General features: G+C 40.1%; 1 protein-coding gene and 1 long non-coding RNA gene across 4 annotated transcripts in view; one reads left to right on the top strand and one right to left on the bottom strand.

Moving 5' to 3' along the window:
• The window catches only part of DHX57 (DExH-box helicase 57), a 76,735-nt gene that overhangs the window by 38,202 nt on the left and 13,695 nt on the right, over positions 1–24,838 (bottom strand). For all 3 annotated transcript variants that reach the window (XM_033175954.1, XM_033175956.1, XM_033175955.1), the window contains exons 6-13: positions 22,437–22,612; positions 20,136–20,257; positions 18,834–19,029; positions 17,839–17,963; positions 11,799–11,932; positions 10,575–10,629; positions 6,927–7,132; positions 1,769–1,885 (exon numbers count right to left, since the gene is read on the bottom strand). In XM_033175954.1, the coding sequence (XP_033031845.1) occupies positions 1,769–1,885; positions 6,927–7,132; positions 10,575–10,629; positions 11,799–11,932; positions 17,839–17,963; positions 18,834–19,029; positions 20,136–20,257; positions 22,437–22,612 (1,131 nt within the window). The remainder of the gene's footprint in view (positions 1–1,768; positions 1,886–6,926; positions 7,133–10,574; positions 10,630–11,798; positions 11,933–17,838; positions 17,964–18,833; positions 19,030–20,135; positions 20,258–22,436; positions 22,613–24,838) is intronic.
• LOC117062436 lies at positions 19,666–24,451 on the top strand. The gene is made up of 2 exons (XR_004428372.1): positions 19,666–19,842; positions 24,382–24,451. It is a non-coding gene; the product is annotated as an uncharacterized LOC117062436 (long non-coding RNA).

Genomic DNA, 24,838 nt, shown 5'->3' with positions numbered 1-24,838 from the left:
TGAAGAGGTTCCAATGAGGAAGACGTAAAAGCAGCAGCAGTGCCAGCAAACAAATTGACATTAGACAATCTGGCAGAAAGGTTCAAGACTACTTTTAACTTCTATTATGAAATGGAGCATTCTATGATAGAGCACTGAAACTAAAGCAAACAGGGGAAGGATTGGTACTATATAGGAACATTTTTAAAGAAATGAAAGAGCAAAGTCAGACAGAAATTACAATATGTTTCCTTAATGTTGCAATGAGCATGCGTCCCTCTTCTGCCTCCCCTTCCACTTCTTCCACCTCTGCCACCCCTGAGACAGCAAGAAGAACCCCTCCTCTTCCTCCTCCTCAGCCTACTCAATGAAGACCTTTATGATAATCTGCTTCCACTTAATGAATAGTAAATATATTTTCTCTTCCTTTTAACTTTTTAAGTTACATTTTCTTCTCTTTAGCTTACTTTATTATAAGAATACAGTATGTACGCCAGGTGCAGTGGCTCACGCCTGTAATCCCAGCACTTTGGGAGGCCAAGGTGGGCGGATCACCTGAGGTCAGGAGTTCAAGACTAGACTGGCCAACATGGCAAAACCCTGTCTCTACTAAAACACAAAAATTAGCCAGGTGTGGAGGTGCACACCTGCAGTCCCAGCTACTCAGGAAGCTGAGGCCGGAGGACTGCTTGAACCCGGGAGGAAGAGGTTACAGTGGGTCACCATCATGCCACTGCGCTCCAGCCTGGGCAACAGAGTGAGACCCTGTCTCAAGAAAAAACAAAAACAAACAAACAAACAAAAACCCAAAAGAGAATGCAGTATGTAATACATATACAAAACGTGGTGTGTGCTTTTTTTCTGTTTTTTTTTGAGACAGGGTCTTTCTCTGTTGCCTAAGCTGGAGTGCAGTGGTGCAATCATGGCTCATGGCAGCCTCCACCTCTCAGGCTCAGGCAATCCTCCCACTCCAACCCCTTGCTGGGACTACAGGCGCCCGCCACTACGCCCGGCTAATTTTTTTTTTTTTTGTATTTTTAGTAGAGATGGGGTTTCACTGTGTTAGCCAGGATGGTCTCGATCTCCTGACCTCGTGATCCGCCCACCTCGGCCTCCCAAAGTGCTGGGATTACAGGCTTGAGCCACCACGCCCGGCCCCTATGGTTTCTTTTAATCCCCAAAATAGTTTTACATAACAGGATTTATTACTGTCTTCATTTCACAACAAGGAAATTGAAGCATAGAAAAGATAAGGACTAGGCCGGGCATGGTGGCTCATGCCTGTAATCCCAGCACTTTGGGAGGCCGAGGCAGGCAGATCACCTGAGATCGGGAGTTTGAGACCAGCCTGGCCAACATGGAGAAACCCTGTCTCTACTAAAAAATACAAAATTAGCCAGGTGTGGTGGCGCATGCCTGTAATCCCAGGTACTCAGGAGGCTGAGGCAGGAGAATCGCTTGAACCTGGGAGGCGGAGATAGCGGTGAGCTGAGATCATCCCATTGCACTCCAGCCTGGGCAAAGAGAGCGAAACTCCATCTCAAAAAAACAAAAAAACCAACCAACCAACCAAACAAAAAGATAAGGACTTTATTCAAGGTTACAAGATTCCTAAATAGCAGAGCTGGGAAGTTTACCAGACTGCAAAGCCTGTGCTCTTAACCCCACTGCCTTGTAGCCTGTATGCAAAGCGTTTGCATGTAATTCAAACAATCATGAGTAGACTCCCATTTAGCCAAGGACTGAGTGTTTCATTTGTGGATCATTCTGGCCTGAATAAAGCAGTTACCTGGAGGGTAGGAGTGCTTTCCGTCCACAATCCACTCTAATAAGGCCTCTATTAATTCAAGATTCACCTTTTCAAAATCCATGATGGACATTGTTTTGATGACTGACTTGCTAACCCCTGAAAGAAAGAAAGGTAAAAATGAGAAGGATATTTATACCTTGTTGATGTATTTTATTGTATATTTATACCATATACAATTTGCCTGTGAATTAGGTGAGTGTTGGTTTGATTTAATAGCACAGATGTTAACATTTAATGTACTGAAATGAACTTTTTTCTTTTATTTATTTATTTAGAGACAGGGTCTTGCTCTGTCACCCAGGCTGGAATGCAGTGGTATGATCACAGTTCACAGCAGCCTCAACCTCCCAGGTTCAAGTGATCCTCCCATCTCAGCCTCCTGAGTAGCTGGGACTGCAAGCATGCACCACCATGCCTGGTTTATTTTATTTTATTTTTTGTAGACACGGGGTCTTAGTGTTGCCCAGGCTGGTCTCGAACTCCTGGGGTAAGGCAATCCTCCTGCCTCAGCCTCCCAAAGTGCTGGGGTTACAGCCACCACACCCAGCCCACTTTTTTCATTTTGTTTCCCAGAAAATCTAGCCTCATCAGAAGTAATTTTTGCTTGAACAATGACCTAAAGAGCAGGTTCCTGCCCCTGTTGGAAAGACCCAGACAGGCCAGTTTTTACTCTCCTTGTTCCTTCCCCTCTTTTACCCTTCAAATATTTATTGAAAGCTTGCGTTCTGGAAACAAAATTCAAAGTCAAATACATTTTAGAAACTTCTAGATTCAATCAAATCACGAACGAGATATGCTGGAAGTCCAGGTAACACTAACCTATGGCAATCAATGGACAGAGACCACAACTTTCACCAGCATTTTTATAACAGTGACTCACTGAACCTTTAGGTTCCTTTGAGAAAATGATAAGTGATGGATTTTCCCTGAAAAATAAATGTGATTGTAATGTCTTCATTAACACCCATGGAGTCTATTCATAGACCCTCACAATCTCTCCAGTCACAATCTCCTAAACTATCTGTGACCTGGCAAATGATGTAGTTCTGTAGGATGTACTACAAGCCTCAGCTCTTTTATTTTATTAATTTATTTTATTTTTGAGACCAAGTCTTGCTCTGTCACCCAGGGTGGAGTGCAGTGGCGTGATCTCGGCTCACTGCAACCTCTGCCTCCCGGTTTCAAGCGATTCTCCTGCCTCAGCCTCCTGAGTAGCTGGGATTACAGGCGCGTACCACCACGGCCAGCTAATTTTTGTGTTTTTAGTAGAGATGGGGTTTCACCATGTTGGTCAGGCTGGTCTCGAACTCCTAACCTTGTGATCCGCCTGCCTCAGCCTCCCAAACTGCTGGGATACAGGCATGAACCACCGCGCCTGGCCGCCTTAGCTCTTTTAAAAGCAATAGTATATTGTTGGGGTGACTAACTCTTCAAAGACTGCTGTCCTTTCTTCTCAGGCCCTCCTAATGACCTATCGCCCTAACTACAGTTTAACTGGAACAAAATAACTATAGTTGGTACGAAGGAAGGGAAACTTTCTATATGAGAAGTTTGAAGATGGACGAAAGCAGTTTCGGCTGGGCGTGGTGGCTCATGCCTGTAATCCCAGCACTTTGGGAGGCTGAGATGGGCGGATCACCTGAGGTCAGGAGTTCGAGACGAGCCTGACCAATATGGGGAATCACCGTCTCTACTAAAACTACAAAAAAAAAAATTAGCCGGACATGGTGGTGGCGGTGGGCGCCTGTAATCCCAGCTACTTGGGAGGCTGAGGCAGGAGACTCGCTTGAACCCAGGAGGTGGAGGTTGCAGTGAGCCAAGATCACGCCACTGCACTCCAGCCAGGCGACAGAGCAAGACTCCATCTCAATAAAAAAAAAAGAAAAAAGCAGTTTTGAAACAATGTTGTTCTAGTGGAGTGAATGCCATGTTGGTCAAAAATGAAAAAAAGGAAGAAACAGGCTGCACAAAAAAGGGTGTAGTTGGGTGAGCAAGGTGGAGCAGGAATCACTTTTCTTTGCCAAGATTCCAAAAAGCCAGACTTTTCACAAAGAAGAAAGGATCAGCTAATCGAAAAAAGAAAATTGAACATAGTTTTGTTTTTTAAAACTATTATTATTGAGACAGGGTTTCACTCTTTTGCTCAGGATGGAATACAGTGGCATGATCATGGCTTACTGCAGCCTTGGTCCTTGGGGTTCAAATGATCTCTCACCTCAGCCTCCTGAGTAGTAGGGACTATAGGTGCATACCGCCACACCAGCTAATTTAAAAAAATTTTTAAGAGACAAGGCAGCACCATGTTGCCTAGGCTGGTCTTGAACTCCTGGGCTCAGCCTCTCAAAGTGTTGGGATTATAGGCATGAGCCACTGTGCCCAGCCAAATCAGTAATATATTTTAAATGACCAATTATTAATTTTTTCAAAGAAAAACTAGAACATGCCTTAAAAATTGAGCTAGGAAACATATTTAATTTGCTGAAAGGTGAAAGAGAACATTGAGATCAACTAGTTCAAGGCTTTTTTTTTTTTGAGATGGAGTCTTGCTCTGTTGCCCAGGTTGGAGTGCAGTGGTGCAATCTTGGCTCACTGTAGCCCCCGCCTCCTGGGTTCAAGAGATTCTCATTCCTCAACTTCCCAAACAGTTGGGACTACAGGCTTGCGCCACCACGCCTGGCTAATTTTTGTAAGGACTTTTTAAAAAAAACAAAAACAAAAACAAAAACAGAGAACCAGAAGCTCAGAAAAGCTAAGCAATCAGCCCAGTACCATACAGAAGCTGGTGGCAGAGTCATGTTTCCTGATCTCAAGTCCTCCATTCTCCTTCCTTAAAAAGGAGGTCCCAAAGGTACTTTCTGAACTTTCGTAACCTTTGTGCTTAAAATTAGAAAGTCATGGATTAGATTCAGTGATAATTTTAAAAGAAAACTCCAAAATTTTGAAAGAGATGCCAAAGGGATTTTCTTTTTTTTGAGACAGGGTCTCACTCTGTTGGGACTGGAGTGCACTGGTACGATCATAGCTCACTGCAACCTTGAATCCCTTTGCTCAAGCAATCCTCCCCCTCAGCCTCCTGAGTAGCTGGGACTACAGGTGCCAACCACCATGCTCAGCTAATTTTAAAAAACATTTGTAGTAGAGACAAGGTCTCAATATATTGCCCAGGCTGGTCTTGAACTCCTGGGCTCATGTGATCCTCCTGCTTCAGCCTCCCAAAGTGTTGGGATTACAGGCGTGAGCCACCGTGCCCAACCTCAAAGGAATTGTCTTGTTCCATAATTTAATGGAATAAGGGAATGGGAATTATCAGTTGGTATGATGTATAAAAAGAACACAAAGTTTTGAGTTAGACATATTTTAATTAGAATCACAGATCTGTACTTACTAGCTGGGCACTATCCTTGTGGGTTTGTATTATACTCCTCTAAATGACTCCACTTTATAGATAAGGAAACTGAGGCACAGAGATGATAAAGAACTTGCTCAAGATCATTAGCTGGTTTTATGAGAGCCTTGGAGTTGAACCCAGGTCTATAAAATACAAGTCCATTCTCTTAGCTTTACATCTCTCAATACTGGGAAGATGAAATAAAATGTTAGGGAGCTATGCTTATCTTCCTGAACAACAGAACAATGGCTAATATTTTAATTCCTTGGTGATTACCATTCCACATCCAGGATTGGGAACTATCTTTGGTAGATGGAGAAAAAGGAAAATTCATTTGCCACTTATCCTACAGAAGCAGTAACGGATTGGAAGCTCTTACTCATGAATGATAAACACCCTTTTTTGGGAAGAACTAAGAGGAACAGGGGTGACAGTCTAGGGAAAAAGAAGAAAGAAGGGCAGCTGAGATCTGCTTCTAGTCTAGGCTTCAAGGAAGAAAGCAAAAGTAGTAATCCTGGGGTTTCTATGGGCTCAGTTTAGCTTATATGGATACAAGACCACATAGGAACAAAGAGTAGCCAGCTAGAGTCTGGCATGGGAGGAGGAAGTACCTACCAACATACATAAAAAGCTCAGCACAGGGTAGGCCTCAAAAGATGTTACTTTAAAAGCCCACGAATAATGCTAAAACTAGTGGGATATTAAAGGATTTTAAAATCATGTCAAATATTGCTTTATAAGTGACTTATTAACTACGAAAGAAATAGTAATTATCCAGGGGAGAAACTTAGCAAACATCACTTTACCAAGTGAACAAGTTAACATTGCCAATAATGGGACAAACCAACACCACGGGGCCCATGTGCCTTTTGATATGATGCATTGAGAAATCAAGATTGTTTTTGTGATGCTCCAGCCAAAAATGTATAACCTAAATTTAATCATGGGGAAATACCAAACCCAAATGGATGGACATTCTACAAAATAATCTTTAAAAATATCAAGGTCACTAAAAGACAAAGGATGAGGAGCTGTTCTAGATCAAAGGAGACTAAGAACACATGACTGAATGTAATATATGATCCATGATAGGATCCTGAATCAGGAAAATATAGCAAAAATAAACATTATTGAGATAATTGTTCAAATCTGAGTATGGACTGTGAATTATACAATTGTATCAGTGTTAAATGTCCTCATTTTGATCACTGTACTGTGGTTATGTAAGAGAATGTCCTTGTTCTTAGAAAAATCATACTAAAGTATTAAGGGTAAAGGAGCGTCATATCTGCAACTTACTCTTAGGAGACTCAGAAAAAAATACATGCATCCAGAGCAAATGATAAAGCAAAAAATGAAGCAAAACATTAACAACTGGTGAATTGGGGTAAAGGATATATGAGAGTTCATTGTTTAGTCTTGCAAACTTTTCTGTAAATTTGAAATCACATCAAAATAAAAAGCTACAAAATATACAAGAATATAACTTACATTTTACTACCTCACAATTTTTCTCTAATGAGCACATATTTCTTTCATAATTAGAAAAAAAACCCATTGGCAAACAGAGTAACAATTATATTCTAAATATGTATCTGAGCTATTTTTCTAGGTTTAAGGTTTCTCCGATGAATTAAAGGCAATATAACTATGAAACAAGAATCATATTTTTATTCTTCCACATCATGGTAAGAAAGAATACTAGAAATCTTTGGCATAGTTAAAATATTCCCCCAGGAGGCATGTTACCTTTATAGCGGGCCAGGAGCTGCTTAAAATCTAACTGTTGATCTGGCACTACATCTTTGACAGAATCCTGATCCTGGAGGTGAAGGGAGAGCCTCAGGTCTTCTTCCACTTCTTCAAATGCAGTTCTGTTCCGCCTTGCTTTAAGCTTTTCTTTTGAAATCTGTTTCATGGACCTCATATATGGGCTCCCATCCTGTAATACATACCTGAGAAAGACAAAGGAATGTGGTTGTGTGTATGTGGTTCTGTTGGTGAGGAGGGAAAGAATTCACCTATTTCACGTGCTCATTCAGCAAAATGTCACTGTTTCTGTCTAATTCATGTGCCATCCTTCCACCAGTCCAGGATTCTTGCTGTACCCTATTTCTGGTTGGGAACACACTGCAATGCTTTTAGGTCTGTCTTGGAGACCAGCTAAGAATTTGGAGAAAAGCTCTATCCAGGAAAAATGCTGTGGACATTCAGAAAACACATCTGAGTTACAGCCGCAGTAACACCCCTCTTCATTTTTAATTCTTCTTTGGCAATCTTACTGATCCTCTTGTTTCTATGATAATTCCCAGGCAGCTGATTCCCTTTTGTTGCAATCAAATTTGGACCCAAGTTTCTAGCTGTTGGCTGAACATCAACCTAAGACTGTCCTTAAAACATTTCAAAACCCTTACAACTGGATAGTTTAATATTTGTTAGTGACAACACTATTAGACATCATGACAAAGCAGAAAAATGAATAGATTTGAAAACAAAAGCTCTGGATTTGAGTTCTAGGTCTGCCACTAAACCAACCTGCTATGAGACTTCCAGCAAGTCAATTTCAAAGGGCTTTATTTTCTCATCTTTTGGGAAATTGGCATAGATAACTGCCTCGAATTTTTTTTCCTGGAGCCTTAAATGTTGCTCAAAGCCCCAGGGAAAGGTAAGGGAATGGGAGTAAAGTAAGTAACTGGGGGCTATTCTTTCAGCCCGATCGTTCCTGTTTTATGTTTCATTTTTTGATGATTTCCTATAAGATTTCATTTGCATAAAGTGTATTGTAGCTTTTTTTAAAAAAAGATTTAAAAACCTATGATTCTATAATGCTGACTTCCTCCAACCCCTTCTCTCCATTAAATGCCATATACTCTTTTCACATTCACCATTTGTTTGTTTATTGAACATTTACTGAATGTCTTTTTTGGACAAGGGACTACGGCAATGGTGGTGGTATGGTATAGAAAAATAAATACACTTTCAAGGAGCTTACAAACTAGTGAGAACAGAACAAAATAACTCGCTGTACTGTAAGACAGACAGAAATAAATGTCATTAGAGGCACAAGAAAAGTACTCTGTGACTTCCAATAAAGAAGTGATTAATTTTTAATAGCAGAAATAGGAAATTTCATGGAGGTAGCATTCAAGTTGGGTGTTAAAGAATGACTAGGAAGGAAGTGGGGAAAAGAAGTACAGACAGTAATAGTATGGCATCTTTGAGAAATAACAAGTAGTCTGACAGTGCTAAGGTTTGTGTAGGTAGGAAAATAAAGAACGAAAGGAAGTTAAATATTGGCTGGGGTCAGATGATATGGGCCTTGAGTGTCCATAAAGTGTGACTGATGGGGAACCAATGAAAGTTTCTAAGAATAGGAGGAATGTGACCAATTCTATGTTTAAAGATAATTCTGAGCCTGGGCAACTTAGTGAGACCTTGTCCCTACTAAAAATAAAAAAATTAGCCAGGCATGGTGGCACACACCTGTAGTCCCAGCTACTTGGTATTCTGAGGTAACAGGATCACTTGGGCCCAGGAGACCAAGGCTGCAGTGGGCTATGATCGCACCACTGCACTCAGCCTGGGTGACAGAGTGAGGCTGTCTAAAAATATATATATATATTCTGGAAGCAGTGAGTTTGAAAAAGTAAAGACAGGTAAACTAGTTGAAAGATGATTTCCTCAGACACTCATGTTCAATGGCAGTGGGATAGGGCCTAGAAAATAATAATTCTAAGAAGCTCCCCAAGTATTCTTATTGCACATTAAAATTTGAGAGCCACTGGTTTTGGGTTTTTAGCTTGAGAATACAGTACCATTAAATGAATATGGAATTAGGAGGGGGGCTTATTAGAGAAGGAAGGAACAGAGAAGGAGAAAAATTCTGACTTGTATTTAAGCTGCCAGATATTAACGGTGTTTCATTCTAGAGCTCAGAGGTCAGGAATGAAGATACTGATCTGGGAGTTCTCGGCACAGGGATGACAGCTGAAATCACATGAGTCTAAGGTAGCCAAGGGAGAGTTAATAGTGAGAAGAAATAGTACAAGGAAAATCTTGGGGAATCCTCAAGATCAAAGACTAAGAAGAGAAAATACGGCTTTCAAAGAAGAGAGATCTGTTTATATACAATGGACATTAACATTTTCTACCTAGTACTTACAATTGTTTATACAGATATCTTAACACTCAGGCTATACTGTAAACTCTATGCGAGTAGAATGATGATGATGATAATAGTAGCTAACTTTTTTTTTTTTTTTTAACAGAGTTTTACTCTGCCGCCCAGGCTGGGTGCAATGGCATGGTCTCAGCTCACTGCAACCTCTGCCTTCCAGGTTCAAGCAATTCTCCTGCCTCAGTCTCCCGAATAGCCGGCATTCCAGGCATGCACCATCACGCCCAGCAAATTTTTGTATTCTTAGTAGAGATGGGGTTTCACCATGTTGGCCAGGCTGGTCTTGAACTCCTGCCCTCAGGTGATCCGCTCGCCTTGGCCTCCCAAAGTGCTGGGATTACAGGTGTGAACTACCATGCCCGGCCAATAACTGCTAACATTTGAGAGCATCCACTATGTGCCAAGCACAGTTCTAAGCACTTTGCAAGTATTAATTCATTAATTTTTTTATGCTCTCAGCAGAATCAGCAAGTATTAATTCATTAAACCTAAAGTACAGAGAGATTAAACTACTTGCTAAAGTTATAGTATGTAGAGGGGGCCAGGCATGGTGGCTCATGACTGTAATCCCAGCACTTTGGGAGGCAAGGCAGGAGCACTGCTAGAGGTCAGGAGTTTGAGACCAGCCTGGACAACATAATGAGACCTCTGTCTCTACAAAACCATTAAAAAAAATTAGGCATGGTGGTGTGTGTCTGTAGTCCAGCTACTCAGGAGGCTGAAGTAGGAGGACTGCTTGAGCCAGGTGTTCGAGGCTACAGTGAACTATGATTGCACCACTGCACAGCAGCCTGTGCAACAGAGTAAGACTCTATCTCAAGAGAAAAAAAAAAAGAAAGAAAAGAAAAAGTAAGTAGAGGGATTTAAATATTGGCCACCTGTTTACTGAAAGAGAGGGGAGAACAAAATGTTCAAACAGAAAAAATAGAAGAAAATCACTTCTTGGCTTTTTGGCTAAGATCAAGTGTAGAAAAATTAGAAAAACAGACTAACACATGTATTAGTATTCTGGCACATTGAGGGTCAAATATTCTGTTTTCAATGTTTCACTGAATCTTTTTTTTTTCTCTCAAGAGATGGGGGTCTCAATATGTTGCCCAAGCTGGTCTTGAACTGGCCTCAAAGGATCCTCCCACCTTGGCCTCCCAAAGTGCTAGAATTACAGGCATGAGCCACTATGCCAGGTCCTTTCACTGAATCTTAATTAGTATCTTCCTTACCTTGTCACAGCAATTGCATCTTCCAAAAAAAATTGATCAACAGGAAATGTACGACCTAGAAAAACAAGGAGATAAAATAGAAAAGCCTGAGAACACCCATTCAACCATCTTGAAATAGTTTATATATATAAAATTCTCTTAAAGCTTGTCATGCTAATGTTCTATTTGTTCTGTGGTCTTAAAAGTATTAAGAAGAAAAGTTCTTGGTAACAGAAATTGTAAAGGGTAGATTTCAGTCAGTAAACAGAAGACAGTGTATAGGCAGAGAAATGATCCTTTGCTAAGACTTTTTTTCTTTTACCTGTTATACATTTTATACCCTCCCCCCACACTTCCACCACAGAGGACCTCTAAACATTCAACGACTGTATTCTAGATCAAACATAACATTTCTTCCTTAGATTTATCGCCAGCATTCTCTATAACTAAAATAAACTGCACTATTGTTTATCAGTCAGCGTTTGCAAAGTGTTTTTTTAGTATTCAGTTGAAGAAGGATAAATCAAAGCTCAGGGTGATAAATTAATTCCACAATGAGACTGTGGAAGTGCCAAAAGAAAATACACACTATCCAACCTCACTTTCTGCCAGAGTGGACCAACATCCAGAAATTTAGCAGAATCCAGAAATGAACAGATATACTGTCACAGACACAAGTTCCCTCTTTATGACAGACTGCCACTATAAACTTTGATGTCAAACACAATGGAATGCTAGAAATAAGTAACTATGACTTTTTTAAAAAGTCCCCTAAAAAAATTAAAATCTCCCAGCAATGGCCAGGTGTGGTGGCTCATGCCTGTAACCCCAGCACTTTGGGAGGCCAAGGCGGACAGATCACGAGGTCAGATCAAGACCATCCTGGCAAACACAGTGAAACCCCATCTCTACTAAAAATACAAAAAATTAGCCGGGCGTGGTGGCGGGTGCCTGTAGTCCCAGCTACTTGGGAGGCTGAGGCAGGAGAATGGTGTGAACCCAGGAGGCGGAGCTTGACATGAGCTGAGGTCGCACCATTGCACTCCAGAGCGAGACTTCATCTCAAAAAAAAAAAAAAAAAAAAAAAACTCCCTCCTTATCAGCTGCATTATATGGTTATGATTTTATGTTATAAATAAATCACTTCTCTAGAAAGAGGTATACATATCTACTTATGTCTCAAACTTTAAAATAATTATATTTGCTTGTAAGAATGATACATATTTAAAGATGCACTTTATTCACCTGGTATAGTAATAACTGGGCAGGAATTAAAATATTCTGAAAAAAGCTCAGCGTTTAGAGTCGCACTCATTAAAATAACTTGAAGACCTGGCCTCTGCGATACAATGTCCTTCAAAACCAGCAGCAAGAAGTCACTAGAGAAAATAAAAGAAACACCTGAGGATCAAACAAATTTAACACATGAAAATTAGTAACTTTTGGTATATTTTGAGTAAGAAATGTGTAAATCTCTGTGGAAAAAAACCCCGTAACATTCATAGAATAGTGTGTCATGTTCTTGGATGTGAAGCCTTACTATTATAGGCTGAATATCGTTTATGTGAAATGCTTGGAACCACAAGTGTTTCAGATTTCAAATTTTCTCAGATTTTGGAATAGTTGCATATACATAATGAGATATTTTGGGGATGGGGCCTAAATCTAAACATGAGATCCATTTATGTTTCATATATACATTATACACATAGCCTAAAGGTAACTGTATATAATATTTTGAATAATTTTGTCCGTGAAATAAAGTTGGTATACACTGAACTATCAGAGAGCAAAGGTGTCAGGTATGGAATCTGCCACTTGTAGTGTCATGTCAACACTCAAAAAGTTTCAGATTTTGGACCATTTCAGATTTCAGATTTTTGGATTAAGGATGCTCAACCTGTATAAAGATATAAATTATTTCTCAAATAAACCAAGTCCAGGCAGTACTAATCAAAATCCCAACAGGATTTATCATCAAATTTTATAATTATTATTTATTTTTACTCTTAGCTGGTATAGGGTACAAATGTGATAATTCTACTTCTTGACATCTACATGTACCACAAAGAGGCATATACAAAGATTTTCATTATAGCATTGTTTGTAATAATAAAACAATAGAAACCACCCAAATGTCCATCAACTGAGAAATGGTTAATTATAACATGAAGCAGATACAAGGAATAAGGTAGAGCTCTAGATAATAACATGAAAAAACCTCTAAGACATATTTTTAGTAGGAAAAATCCCAAGTTGCCTGGAATAATACACATGGCAGAATAACACCACCCTAATTGGACCCTTGGCCCTTGCCCCCTCACAATCTGTTCTCAATATAGCCAACCAATAATGCTCTTTGAATGTCAGTCTGATTGTGCTGACCGGGTGCGGTAGCTCACACCTATAATCCTAGCAGTTTGGGAGGCTGAGGTGGGAGGAATGCTTGAGGCCAGGAGTTCAAGACCAACCTGGCCAATATAGGAAGACCCCATCTCTTAAAACAAAAAAGAAAAGAAAAATCGGATTGTGCCACTCTTATGCTCAGAATCCAATGACTTCTCATTACAATCCTTACTAACAAGGCTCTATACGGCATGGTCTACATCCCATGCTCCCCATCTTTTTCTAGTGCTCTCCCGCTCATTCACTTAGCACTGGCTCACTGTTCTCCTTGCTGTCTTTGAGGCATGCACCTCGGATCTTCTGTACATGATATTAATCTGCCTGGATTACTGGGCTTCTCCTAGCCCTTCACACAGGTAGCTCCCTCACTTCCTTCAAGTCCTTACTCCAAAGATTTTTTTCAGTGAGGACTTCCTTGGCTACCTTATTTAAAATTTCAAATGCTCTCCTCCCTTACATTTCTATTGTCTTTTTCTGCTTTATTTTTCCTTCTTAGCACTTACTATATTCTGTATTTTACTTATTTATCTTGCTTATTGATGAGCTCTCCCACTAGAATAGAAGTTCTACAAGGACAAGAATTTTATTCACTACTCCAGGATCTACAACAATGCCTGGGACATAGTAAGTACTCAGTGAATATCCATTGACTTACTAAATGAATATATCATCTGTGTAAGAAAAAAAGGTTAGAAAACAAAAGTAACTATTTCTAACAAAGTAAACATCTATATCCATGCATAGAAGGATGTATTACCAGTTTACTTCTAAGAAAGGAACTGACAGTGGTCTGGGAGTATTAAGAGGGACTTTCACTTTATCCGTAATGTTTTTCTTTTTTTTTTTTTTTGAGACAAGGTTTTGCTTTGTCACCCAGGCTAGAGTGTAGTGTAGTGGTGTTATCACCGCTCACTGCAGCCTTGAACTTCTGGGTTCAAGTGATCCTCCTGCCTCAGTCTCCTGAGTAACTGGGGCTAATTTGTTTTTGTTTTTGTTTTTATAGTAGAGATGGTGTCTCCCTATATTGCCAAGGCTGGTCTCAAACTCCTGCGCTCAAGTGATCCTCTTGCCTTGGCTTCCCAAAATGCTGGGATTACTAAACATATAATCAGCAATCCCAGAATGGGAGGCCTGTAGGTGTGAGCCACTGTACCTGGCCTGTTTGAGTTTTTAATGAAAACATATTCTTATACTACTTAGCTCTTTTTAAAGAGCTAATTTAATTACATTTATGACTATTTTTGTTTCTTTTTCAGGGAAAAGGGAAATAATCTAACAACAACAGGCAAATGGCTAAATAATTTATGGTTTATCCAGACTTCAGAATTTCCTTATGTAACTCTTAATTTTACAGATAATTCAGCTGGGCGTGGTGGCTCACACCTGAAATCCCAGCACTTTAGGAGGCCAAGGCGAGCGTATCACTTGAGCTCAGGAGTTCAAGACAAGCCTGGCCAACATGGTGAAACTCTGACTCTACTAAAAAAATACAAAAATTAACCAGGCCTGGTGGCGTGCACCTCTAGTTCTGGCTACTTGGGAGGCTGAGGAAGGAGGATCGCTTGAACCTGGGAGGTGGAGGCTGCAGTGAGCTGAGATTGCACCACTGCACTCCAGCCTGGATGACAGAGACTTCGTCTCAAAAAAAAAAAGATAATTCGTTAACTCATACTGTCATTCTGTTAAATCAAAAGTAGCATGACAAAACTATATAATCCCAATAGTGTTTGTGGAAATACATCTCTCTACCATATCTCTCTTCTAACCCCCAGTATACTCCCTGAAGAAAAGAGACCAAAATTATAACATGTAACTAGCAATTTTATAGGGGACAGAGATTCTGCTTTTACATTTTTTGGTATTTACTGAATGCTTTAGAACGATCATGTTATCTCTGTGATTAGAAAATTTATCAAAATTTCAAACTAACACAACTGTCACCTTTCTATATTCAACTTTTAATCTTGTCAATATTTTCACTGATTTTTATTCCTAGATTTTATTAGTTTTTGCTTTTTTCAATCAGAGTTAGCAAATATTCCCCTACTTTTCCTTGTAATTTGTATACCCTTTCCTGTAAACTGGTATTTGTAAATGCTTAAAGCACCCTTCTCCACTGTGTAATTAATCTTTATTCAGATGTGAACATCTTTTGAATTTTTAACTGTTCATATTCTACAGATCCTTAGGTTTTATAAAAATCTTTCTCCTATTTAAGCCAGGAACCAAATCCAGTGCTATGTTCTCATTTCTTTAAGTCTGTGGAAGTACAAATGTTATAGAATCCAAAGCTATTCTTCATATTCAAAATTATACTGGATATAATTTTCCCTAAAAGTTTAAACTTATCTTTATAACGCAATCATTTAAATACCATTAGTCTGAGAGAATGTTTTATTTGGTTTCCTCTTCCAAATTGTTCAGTGATTTTGTTAAAAAAATTTCTTCTTTCAGATGTTCATTTCCAACAGCTGCAAAATGACATTATTTACCATTAATTCTTTTTTCCATTGTTTTCTGGAGTTTTGACAAAAAGATCATTTGCCCCTTAGAGATTTCCAACATTTTCTGTATAGTCATTTAATATTTATTATTGTCTTGTTCTAGGAATTATTTCTTTTTTTTTGGTTTATTCTTTTTATCTAAAAGTCCAGTTTCTTTAGTTTCTAATTACTTCATATGTCTTATTTACTAATAATAGTAATGTGTTATTTCTTCTAATAGTTCTTCTGGTTATATATCTTCTCCGTTCAATTCCTTTTTTTTTTTTTTTGAGACAGTCTTGCTCTGTCGCCCAGGCTGGAGTGCAGTGGTGTGATCTTGGCTCACAGCAACCTCCACCTCCCAGGTTCAAGCGATTCTCCTGCCTCAACCTCCCAAGTAGCTGGGACTACAGGTGCCCGCCAACAATCCCTTTTTTTTTTTTTTTTTAATGTTTTGCTTTTAGCTATTTTCTGCTTTCCTATCAGTCCACCAAATTTACTTAGACTATTTTTCTTCTTCTCAAGATATTTATAGTGGTATAATACTTTTTGGGAAAACTTCATACTTTTCACAGGACTTTCTCTTTTTTTTTCCCCACTAGTTTTCTTTGACTGCTCTAGGGCATGATCCACATGACAAACTATGATTAATGCCATCCATCTTCCTGGCCCTCTTCAGTACTTAAAATATTGAGACTTTTAATTTTTTTTTTTCTCTAAGAAATGGGGGTCTCATGATATTTCCCAGGCTGAAGTGGCTCTTCACAGGTGCAATCATAGCACACTATAGCCTTGAACTCCCAAACTTAAGCAGTCCTCCTGCCTCAGCCTCCTCAGTAGCTGGGACTATAAGCATGCACCACTGTGTCTGGCAAGAATTTTTATTTTATGCCTCACCTTTAATGACTTCTAATTTCATAAGATAAAATCCACATGCTTTATTATTCACGATGCTTAAGGCTCTGGAAGGTCTGGCTCCTGCTGCTTGTTCCCTGTGCTACTTTCCCCTTTGCTGCTACTCAGCAGGTGCACTGGCTTTCCTTGTTTCTGGACTCACAAAGCTCCTTCCCACTGCACAATCTTCAAACATGCTTTCCTTGCCCCCGTTTGTCACCTGGGATTCCTTCTCATATTTCAGTTTCCTTTTTTTTTTTTTTTTTTTTTGAGACGGAGTCTTGCTCTGCCACCCAGGCTGGAGTGCAGTGGCCGGATCTCAGCTCACTGCAAGCTCTGCCTCCCGGGTTTACGCCATTCTCCTGCCTCAGCCTCCCGAGTAGCTGGGACTACAGGTGCCCGCCTCATCGCCCGGCTAGTTTTTTGTATTTTTAAGTACAGACAGGGTTTCACCGTATTAGCCAGGATGGCCTCGATCTCCTGACCTCGTGATCCACCCGTCTCGGCCTCCCAAAGTCCTTTTTTTTTTTTTATTTGAGACAGGGTCTTGCTTTGTTGACCAGGGTGGAGTGCAGTGGTGCTATCACAGTTCACTGCAGCCTCAACCTCCTGGGGGTTCAACTGATTCTCCTGCCTCAGCCGCCTGTGTAGCTGGGACCACAGGTGTGAGCCATCACGGCTGGCTAATTTTTTTTTTTTTTTTTCTGTATCCCCAGTAGAATGACTACCGGCTTTTTTTTTTTTTTCATTTTTCATAGAGACATGGTCTCACTATGTTGCCAAGGCTGGGCTCTAACTCCCGAGCTCAAGCGATCCTCCCACCTCGGGCTCCCAAAGTGCAGGGATTATGGGTGTGAGCCATGCGCCCGGCCATACTTCAGTTTTCAATTTAAATTGTCATCTTACAGAGATATGATCTTTGAGCATCTATGGGTCTCTCTCTCCAAACACAGCATGCCATTTATTCCTTCATAGTGCTGATTCCAATTTGCAATCATTTACTTATTTACTTGTTCATTATTCGTTTTTTCTACCAGACTGTTAGAGATGAGGGGGAGCCATACATGCTTGTTCCTCACTGTATTCCCAGCAACTAATATATCACTCGGCATTTAATGCAGGCTCAATAAATACATGAATCAATGTCAGGACTGAATGACTGACCAAATAAGGAAGAAGATACATTCAGCCACAGCATGCATGACATCTGTTATTTCTACTAAGTAAGGTATCAACTTAGCATAATGCCCAGGATGGTGTGAAGTATACCTTCTAACCTAATAGGATGACTCCATCTAATAAGTGATGAGCATACACTGTCCTTTTTAGTGTTATAGACCCTGGAAATCAAGAAACCAGTTGCTTTTCTCTAACATAGGTCTTCCTTGTGGCAAATTACCATTACTAGCTGCATGAAACTGAGTTAGAACTAGAAAACAACTTTTTCTGCCATGCCTTCATTTCATGTGAGTGTGTGTTCACTAGGAAAGTCTTTGTTTTACCTTTCTTCTGTCCTCTCATGAACTTCATCAACAATGATATGGGAGACTCCCTGTAGAGCTGTATCTCCTTCTAGCCTTCTCAGTAGCACTCCCGTAGTACAGTATAACAGTCTGGTGGCTGAGGACTTACACATGAAAGGGCAATATAAATCATTAATAAAATTTTCAAAAAAGGAAACATTACTGGAAAGCCATTTTGAATGGATAGTGATAAAGAATATTGAAAACACTAGCAGTTCCATTTAATAGGAAACCATACTAAATATAGTTTCTTCCCAGGGACAGTAATAAAATCCTTTCTACTTCATATCAAAATGTTAAGATTTTCATAAAAAGCATTAAAAAACAGTGAAAAATGAAATCAGTTCTCAATTTGTCTGCTCCTTATTTGGTTAAATGGATTAAGTCCCAAGATCAAGAACAAAACAGTCTTTACTAGATGACTTCTGCCAATAAAAAATAAAAAGCTTTACAGAGGAAATTTAATACAACCAAATAAGAGTGTTTTTTTGTTGTTGTTTTTTGTTTTTGAGACGGAGTTTTGCTCTTGTTGCCCAGGCTGGAATGCAATGGCACGATCTCAGCTCACTGCAACTTCCGTCTCCCAGGTTCAAGGGATTCTCCTCCCTCAGACTCCCGGGTAGCTGGGATTACAGGCATGTGCCACCACACTCGGCTAATTTTTGTATTTTTAGCAGAGATGGGGTTTCTACATGTTGGTCACGCTGGTCTCGAACTCCCGACCTGAGGTGATCCGCCCGCCTTGGCCTCCCAAAGTGCTGGGGTTACAGGCGTGAGCCACCGCGCCCAGCCATAAGAGTTCTTATCCCAAGATATTTCTAAAAGGACTTCACCCCTACCGAAGGTGATCATTAATTTAAAAATAGCCTGAAATTATATATCCCAAATTGCCCATGAATCTCCTAACCCGCAGAACTCTTTATACCTAAAAATCGTAAATTTCTGTTACCAGGAAATAAGCAGAGCATACAAACCTTGACACTTTCTAACCGAATCTGGTATCCCACGGTCAGACCCACCCTCTCTGCTCTTTCTTTAGCAACGCGTTCAGCAACAGAGATTGCAGAGATTCGTCGGGGTTGGGTACAGATGATGTTGGCCACCTTTTCAGGTGGTCCATTCAGAGAATCATCCAGAATAAACTGTGGAATCTGTGTGGTTTTCCCACATCTGTATATTAAAACAAATAAGTCCTAAAATGAAGTTTTCAAGGGCTAGTTAACTAAAGAAGCAGTCATACGGAATGAGGAAAGTGATAAAGCTAATTAGAACACAAATTGTCCAGATTCAGGTATTTTCTAAAACATCCTCCTGGCTTATTACCTAGAGGTGAGAAATTCTAGGAATTTGCACTCCAATCAAAAGGACAATCAAATAATAGTTTAGTAACATTTGTAAAATTGGGACTATTGAACAGACATTAGATTAAGGTCTGTAAATGCTTCTAGGAATGTAAACTCTACCCATGAACCCTAAAGAAAAGGAGTATTAGCTTATGATTATCAAAATATTTTACGTTTTTCCCTTTGATATGTATTAATTTGGCTATGATTAGGCTGAGGTTAAAAAGATAAACTAGATGATACGAATTGTTACCATATCACTGAGTCTGGACACAAATGTAATTATTAAATTGTATACTCTTGAATAAATAACTAAATAAAGTCTGCAACTTGTCCCTGCTAAATAGGAGAATGTAAAACAGGAAAAATAATGCACCATAATTAAGTTGTTTTTAAAAGAAAAATAAAGGCTGGGCGTGGTGACTCACACTTGTAATTCCAGCACTTCAGGAGACTAAGGCAGGTGGATCACTTGAGGCCAGGAGTTCGAGACCAGCCTGGTCAACATGGTAAAACCCCCCTCTCTACTAAAAACACAAAAAAATTAGCTGGGTATGGTGGTGCACCATAGTGGTGCACCTGTCATCACAGCTACTCGGATGGCTGAGGCATGAGAATCACTTGAACCCGGGAGGCAGAGGTTGCAGTGAGCCGAGATCATGCCACTGCACTCCAGCCTGGGTGACAGGAAATCAGAATAAATTTAGAAGATAAAAAGCTTTCAAGCTAAATGTTCTAGAACTCTCCTTTAAATTTAAACATGAGCCTTGTTAAAAGTCTTCAGCTGGATTTTTTTGCCTTATGTCTCAAGGCAGAGGTATATAATGTCTATAAATCCAGTTACAGTTTTTAACAAGTTGAACTGGTTATGGTAACCAGGGTGCATATAATATTTATAGATGAAAGCTGCCAATGAATAAACTGCATTCTTACCCAGTCATACCACTTATGACAACCACCTGGTGCTTACGCAGTAAGTTAAGAATGGTTTCTCTTTCTTCCCAAGCAGGGAGTGATTGTCTCTCTTGCAGAATGGACTGGAACTGTCTGGAAGCCTAATAAAATCAAAGATAAGACATCATTGGGTTACTTCTCTTTTTTTTCTTTTTTTCATTTGAGACAGGGTCTCACTGTGTCGTCAGGCTGGAGTGCAGTGGTACAATCATGGCTCACTCCAATCTCCACTCCAGGCTCCAGTGACCCTCCCGCCTCAGGCTCCCAAGTAGCTGGGACTACAGGTGTGTGCCACCATACCCGGCTTTTTGTATTTTTTTGTAGAGACAGGATTTCACCATGTTGCCCAGGCTGGCCTCAAACTCCTGTGCTCAAGTAATCTACCTGCCTTGGTCTTCCAAAATGCTGGGATTACAGTTTTTGTTTTTTTTTAGTTACAGAGACCGAGTCTTGTTATGTTTCCCAGGATGGTCTTGCATTCCTGGCCTTGAGTGATCCTTTGTTGGATTTGTTGGGATTGGATGTAGAGGACTTTATTCAGAACGCTGCTCAGAGAATCAGTCAGAATGAGCTATGGAATCTATACATTAAATAGTTTTCCAACATCTGAATAAACTGAAAGATTTTCTGAGTGAAATAAAACCCTCTTGCTTAGCACATATCCAGTTATTCCCAGCAAGAGTCTCTATGCCAACACTGTCCAATGGAACTTTCTGTGTTGATGGAAATGTTCTATACCTGTGCTGTCCAATACAGCAACCCCTGGCCACATGTGGTTATTGAGCACTTGAAATGCGAAGAACAGTGTTACTGAGGAACTGAATTTTTAATTTTAATTAATTAATATAAACAGCCAAACATGGGTAGGGGTTACCATATCAGACAGCATAGCTCTAAACAACATCAGATTTTTACCTAAATCAATAATAGAAAAGCACTCACTAAAGCGTTATTTTTGGGCAGTCACTACAACTATATAAATCAATTTCATATGTAATGACCAATGCTATAAACATTGCCTTGTTTATTAAAACTCTGGCTGTACTTTTGAATACTGTAATAACTTTATAGGAACATGCCATTTCCTACATATAATTTTACCATAAACTTAGCACACTGATCAAATTGAATATCTCATTTTTTGTTTCTATCATCTGCAGTGCAATTTATATACATTGTGATGTTCTATGGGTATTGCACTACATATGTGATGGTGTTATATGGTGTCAAAAATCAGACTGACAGAACTTTAGAACTGGAAGCGCCCTTAGAGAGCATTTAATCCAATTCCTATATTGGTTAAGCAACTTGCCTCTGCCCTATCTCTAACTTTGCCCTCAGGGTTCACTTACGAATTCTATTAAAATAATCTTCATGTGAATGGGGTAAAAACAAAATAGACTCTAGAAACAGAATTGGCTAAACCACTTACTAGCTATGTGACCTTGGGCACATTATTTATCCTTTGAGTCTTTGAAACAGGGTAAAAGTCCTTCCTTATCCTTCTCCTTTTATGTATTGCTTTTTTCTAATGTAAATCGCAGTATTTGTATTGTTTTGTTTTTAGAGACAGGGTCTCATTATGTTTTCCAGGCTGGCATTGTCTCCCCCTGCCTCAGCCTTCCAAGTAGCCGAGACTACAGGCATGTGTTACCGTGCCTACCCGGCTCTCACCCCACAGTATTTGTTTTTGTTTCGTTTTTTTTTTTTTGAGACGGAGCCTTGCTCTGTTGCCCAGCTGGAGTGCAGTGGTGCAATCTCAGCTCACTGGAATCTCCACCACCCAGGTTCAAGCGATTCTTGTGCCTCAACCTCCCAAGTGGCTGGGATTACAGGCACCTGTCACCACGCCCGGCTAATTTTTGTATTTTTAGTAGAGACGGAGTTTTGCCATGTTGGCCAGGGTGGTCTTGAATTCCTGACCTCAGGTGATCTGCCTACCTCGGCCTCCCAAACTGCTGGGATTACAGGTGTCAGCCACCGCGCCCAGCCATTAAACCACAGTATTGATATTCCTTTTACATACCAGATTGTCCATCTCAGTACCAAAGGCACGTGATTCTGAGACTATTTGGCATATATGTGTGTGTCTGCTATAGGATTTTCCAAAACCATCTAGCATATGCACTTAAGTTTGCTGTGGCCTGTAGAAATTTTGACCACTCAGGGAGAAAAAGAACCAAAAGAATATTAGGGAGGGTAGCCAAAGCTTCCTAATTCATAATCCCATCATCCAGATATTAGGGAGGCAATGCTACTCATTCTCTCAGCATACCCTACCTGTTTAATTCGGAACTGCTTGCAGATTTTACCATTTTCAGCATGTACTGACTTTGCCTGCCAGTCATATCTTTTGGAAATCTTTTTCTTAAGGTTCACATAGCTTTCATTCTCTACTATAACAGGTGCAGGACCTTCATCCTCATCTGACTCCTCAGATTCTGATTCTTTTTCAACTTGAAGGAAAGAAAAGAAAACGTTTCAATACAGAGCCTTTTCTTTAACAAAATGGGAAAGTCACTGTCTAACAGAGTATCAAGTCAAACAAAAAGTCAAAATGGAGAAAAAGTTAAAACTTGAATAAAGTAAGTTCATTCACTTCCAGTATTTCTATTGCCAAAGAACTTAAAATGCATCCTCAAGTAAATTTTTATCAAGCATAAGTGGTTATTTTTAAATCAAATTAAAAACAAAGTAACATGAACATAATTAGCAGTGAATGTTTCAACTATTTGCAAGTGTCCCCAAATCCTACAACATAAAACAACCCAAATGTCTATCAAATGATGAATCGATAAACAAAATGTGGTATGTCCACATAACAGAATAGTACTCACTAATAAAAAGGAATGCTGTCCTGATATGTGCTAGGACATGGATGAACCTTGAACACATTATGCTAAGTGAAAGAAGCCCATCTCAAAAAGCTGCATATTGTATAATCCCATTTCTATGACATGTTCAGAGTAGGCAAACCCACAGAGATAAGACAGCAGATTTGTGGTTGCCAGAGGCTGGGGGAAGGGGTAAATGAGGAGAGACTGTTATGGGTACATGGGTACAGGGTTTCTTTTGGCGGTGATGATAACGTCCAGGGATTAAAAGGTGGTCATTGTTGCACAACTCTGTAAAAATCCAAAAAACATTGAACTGTATACTTTAAAAGAGTGAATCTTATGGTATATAAATTATGTCTCAATAAAACTACTATTTTACAAAAAAAGGCCATGGCACATAATTGTCATTTCCCAAGGAACATATTTGAATCCCATGCGCTAGGAGCTGGCATCTGGGAGTGGGTTGGGTGGTTAGTGAGTGAACCCGGCTAACTGACCAGCCGCCACATCTCAGCACAGCATCACTATTCTCTACTTATTGAAGTTTACCCAAGGACTCTTATGTTTCTTTTGTTTCTCTGGAAGAAAGATAGATAGCAACAAATAAAAGAGGATCCTTCCTTCCCTTCCTTCCCTTCCTTCCCTCCCTCCCCCCCTCCCTTCCTTCCTCCCTCCCTCCCTCCTTCCCTCCCTTTCTTTCCCTCTTTTCTTTCTTTCTTTCCCTCTTTCTTTTTCTTTCTTTCTCTTTCTTTCCTCTTTCTTTCTTTCTCTTTCCTTCTTTTTCTCTTTCTCTCTCTCTCTCTCTCCCTCCCTCTCCTTCCTTCTTTCCTTCTTTTTTTTTCTTTTTAAGACATAGAGTCTCACTCTGTCTCCAAGACTGAAGTGCAATGGCTCACTGCAGCCTCTACTTCCCAGGCTGAAGTGATCCCCCAACATCAGCCTCTTGAGTACCTGGGACAGAGTGCATGACCATGGCTGACTAGCTAAGAAAATATATATATTTTGTAGAGATGGGGTCTCGCTATGCTGCCCAGGCTGGTCTCAAACTCCTGGGCTCAAGCAATCTTCTCACCTCAGCCTCCCAAAGTGCTGGGATTACAGGTGTGAGCCACCACACCCAGCAGAGAATTCTTTGAAAGGGGCTTCCTTGTGGTGTAAGAATCTGCACAGTAGGCCATGTGTGGTGGCTCACGCCTGTAATCCCAGCACTGGGAGGCTGAGGCAGGTGGATCACCTGAGGTCAGGAGTTCGAGACCAGCCTGGTCAACATGGTGAAACTCTGTATCTACTAAAAATGGAAAAGTTAGCCAGGCGTGGTGGTGGGCACTTGTAATCCCAGCTACTCAGGAGGCTGAGGCAGGAGAATCACTTGAACCCGGAGGGCAGAGGTTGCAGTGAGCTGAGATTGCACCACTGCACTCCAGCCTGGGGGACAAGAGCGAAACTCCATCTCAAAAACATAAAAAGAATCTGCCCAGTAAACCTGGATCTAAACTAGGCTAGAAGCCTGCACAAGTATTTGAGGATTTAGGGATTCATAGAGCTATCCCTAATGAATTCTGGGGATCTAGTATACCAAAAGCAGGAGGGTACGGATAGTGGTATAGAAAGCAAAATATCTCTAAAATTTCATTTGAAAGTAATTCAGTATATAAGAAGTAATCATATGAAAACCAAATGAATTAAATAAAATAGATTTTCTGAGAAGGTACCTTAAGGTCCTTCCAAGCCTCAGATTTTATATGGTTAAAATAAACACACATCACAACAAACTTCAACTCAGGAAGCCCATCCACAGCAACACAACTGGGCCTTAAGCAACACAATTGAGCCTTACAATTAAAG

Source organism: Trachypithecus francoisi, unplaced genomic scaffold (assembly GCF_009764315.1).
Source record: "Trachypithecus francoisi isolate TF-2019V2 unplaced genomic scaffold, Tfra_2.0 Lachesis_group17, whole genome shotgun sequence".
In the NCBI taxonomy this organism is placed as follows: Eukaryota; Metazoa; Chordata; class Mammalia; order Primates; family Cercopithecidae; genus Trachypithecus; species Trachypithecus francoisi.
Note: the sequence above shows the minus strand (reverse complement) of the source record. Positions and strands in the feature narration are given on the sequence as shown.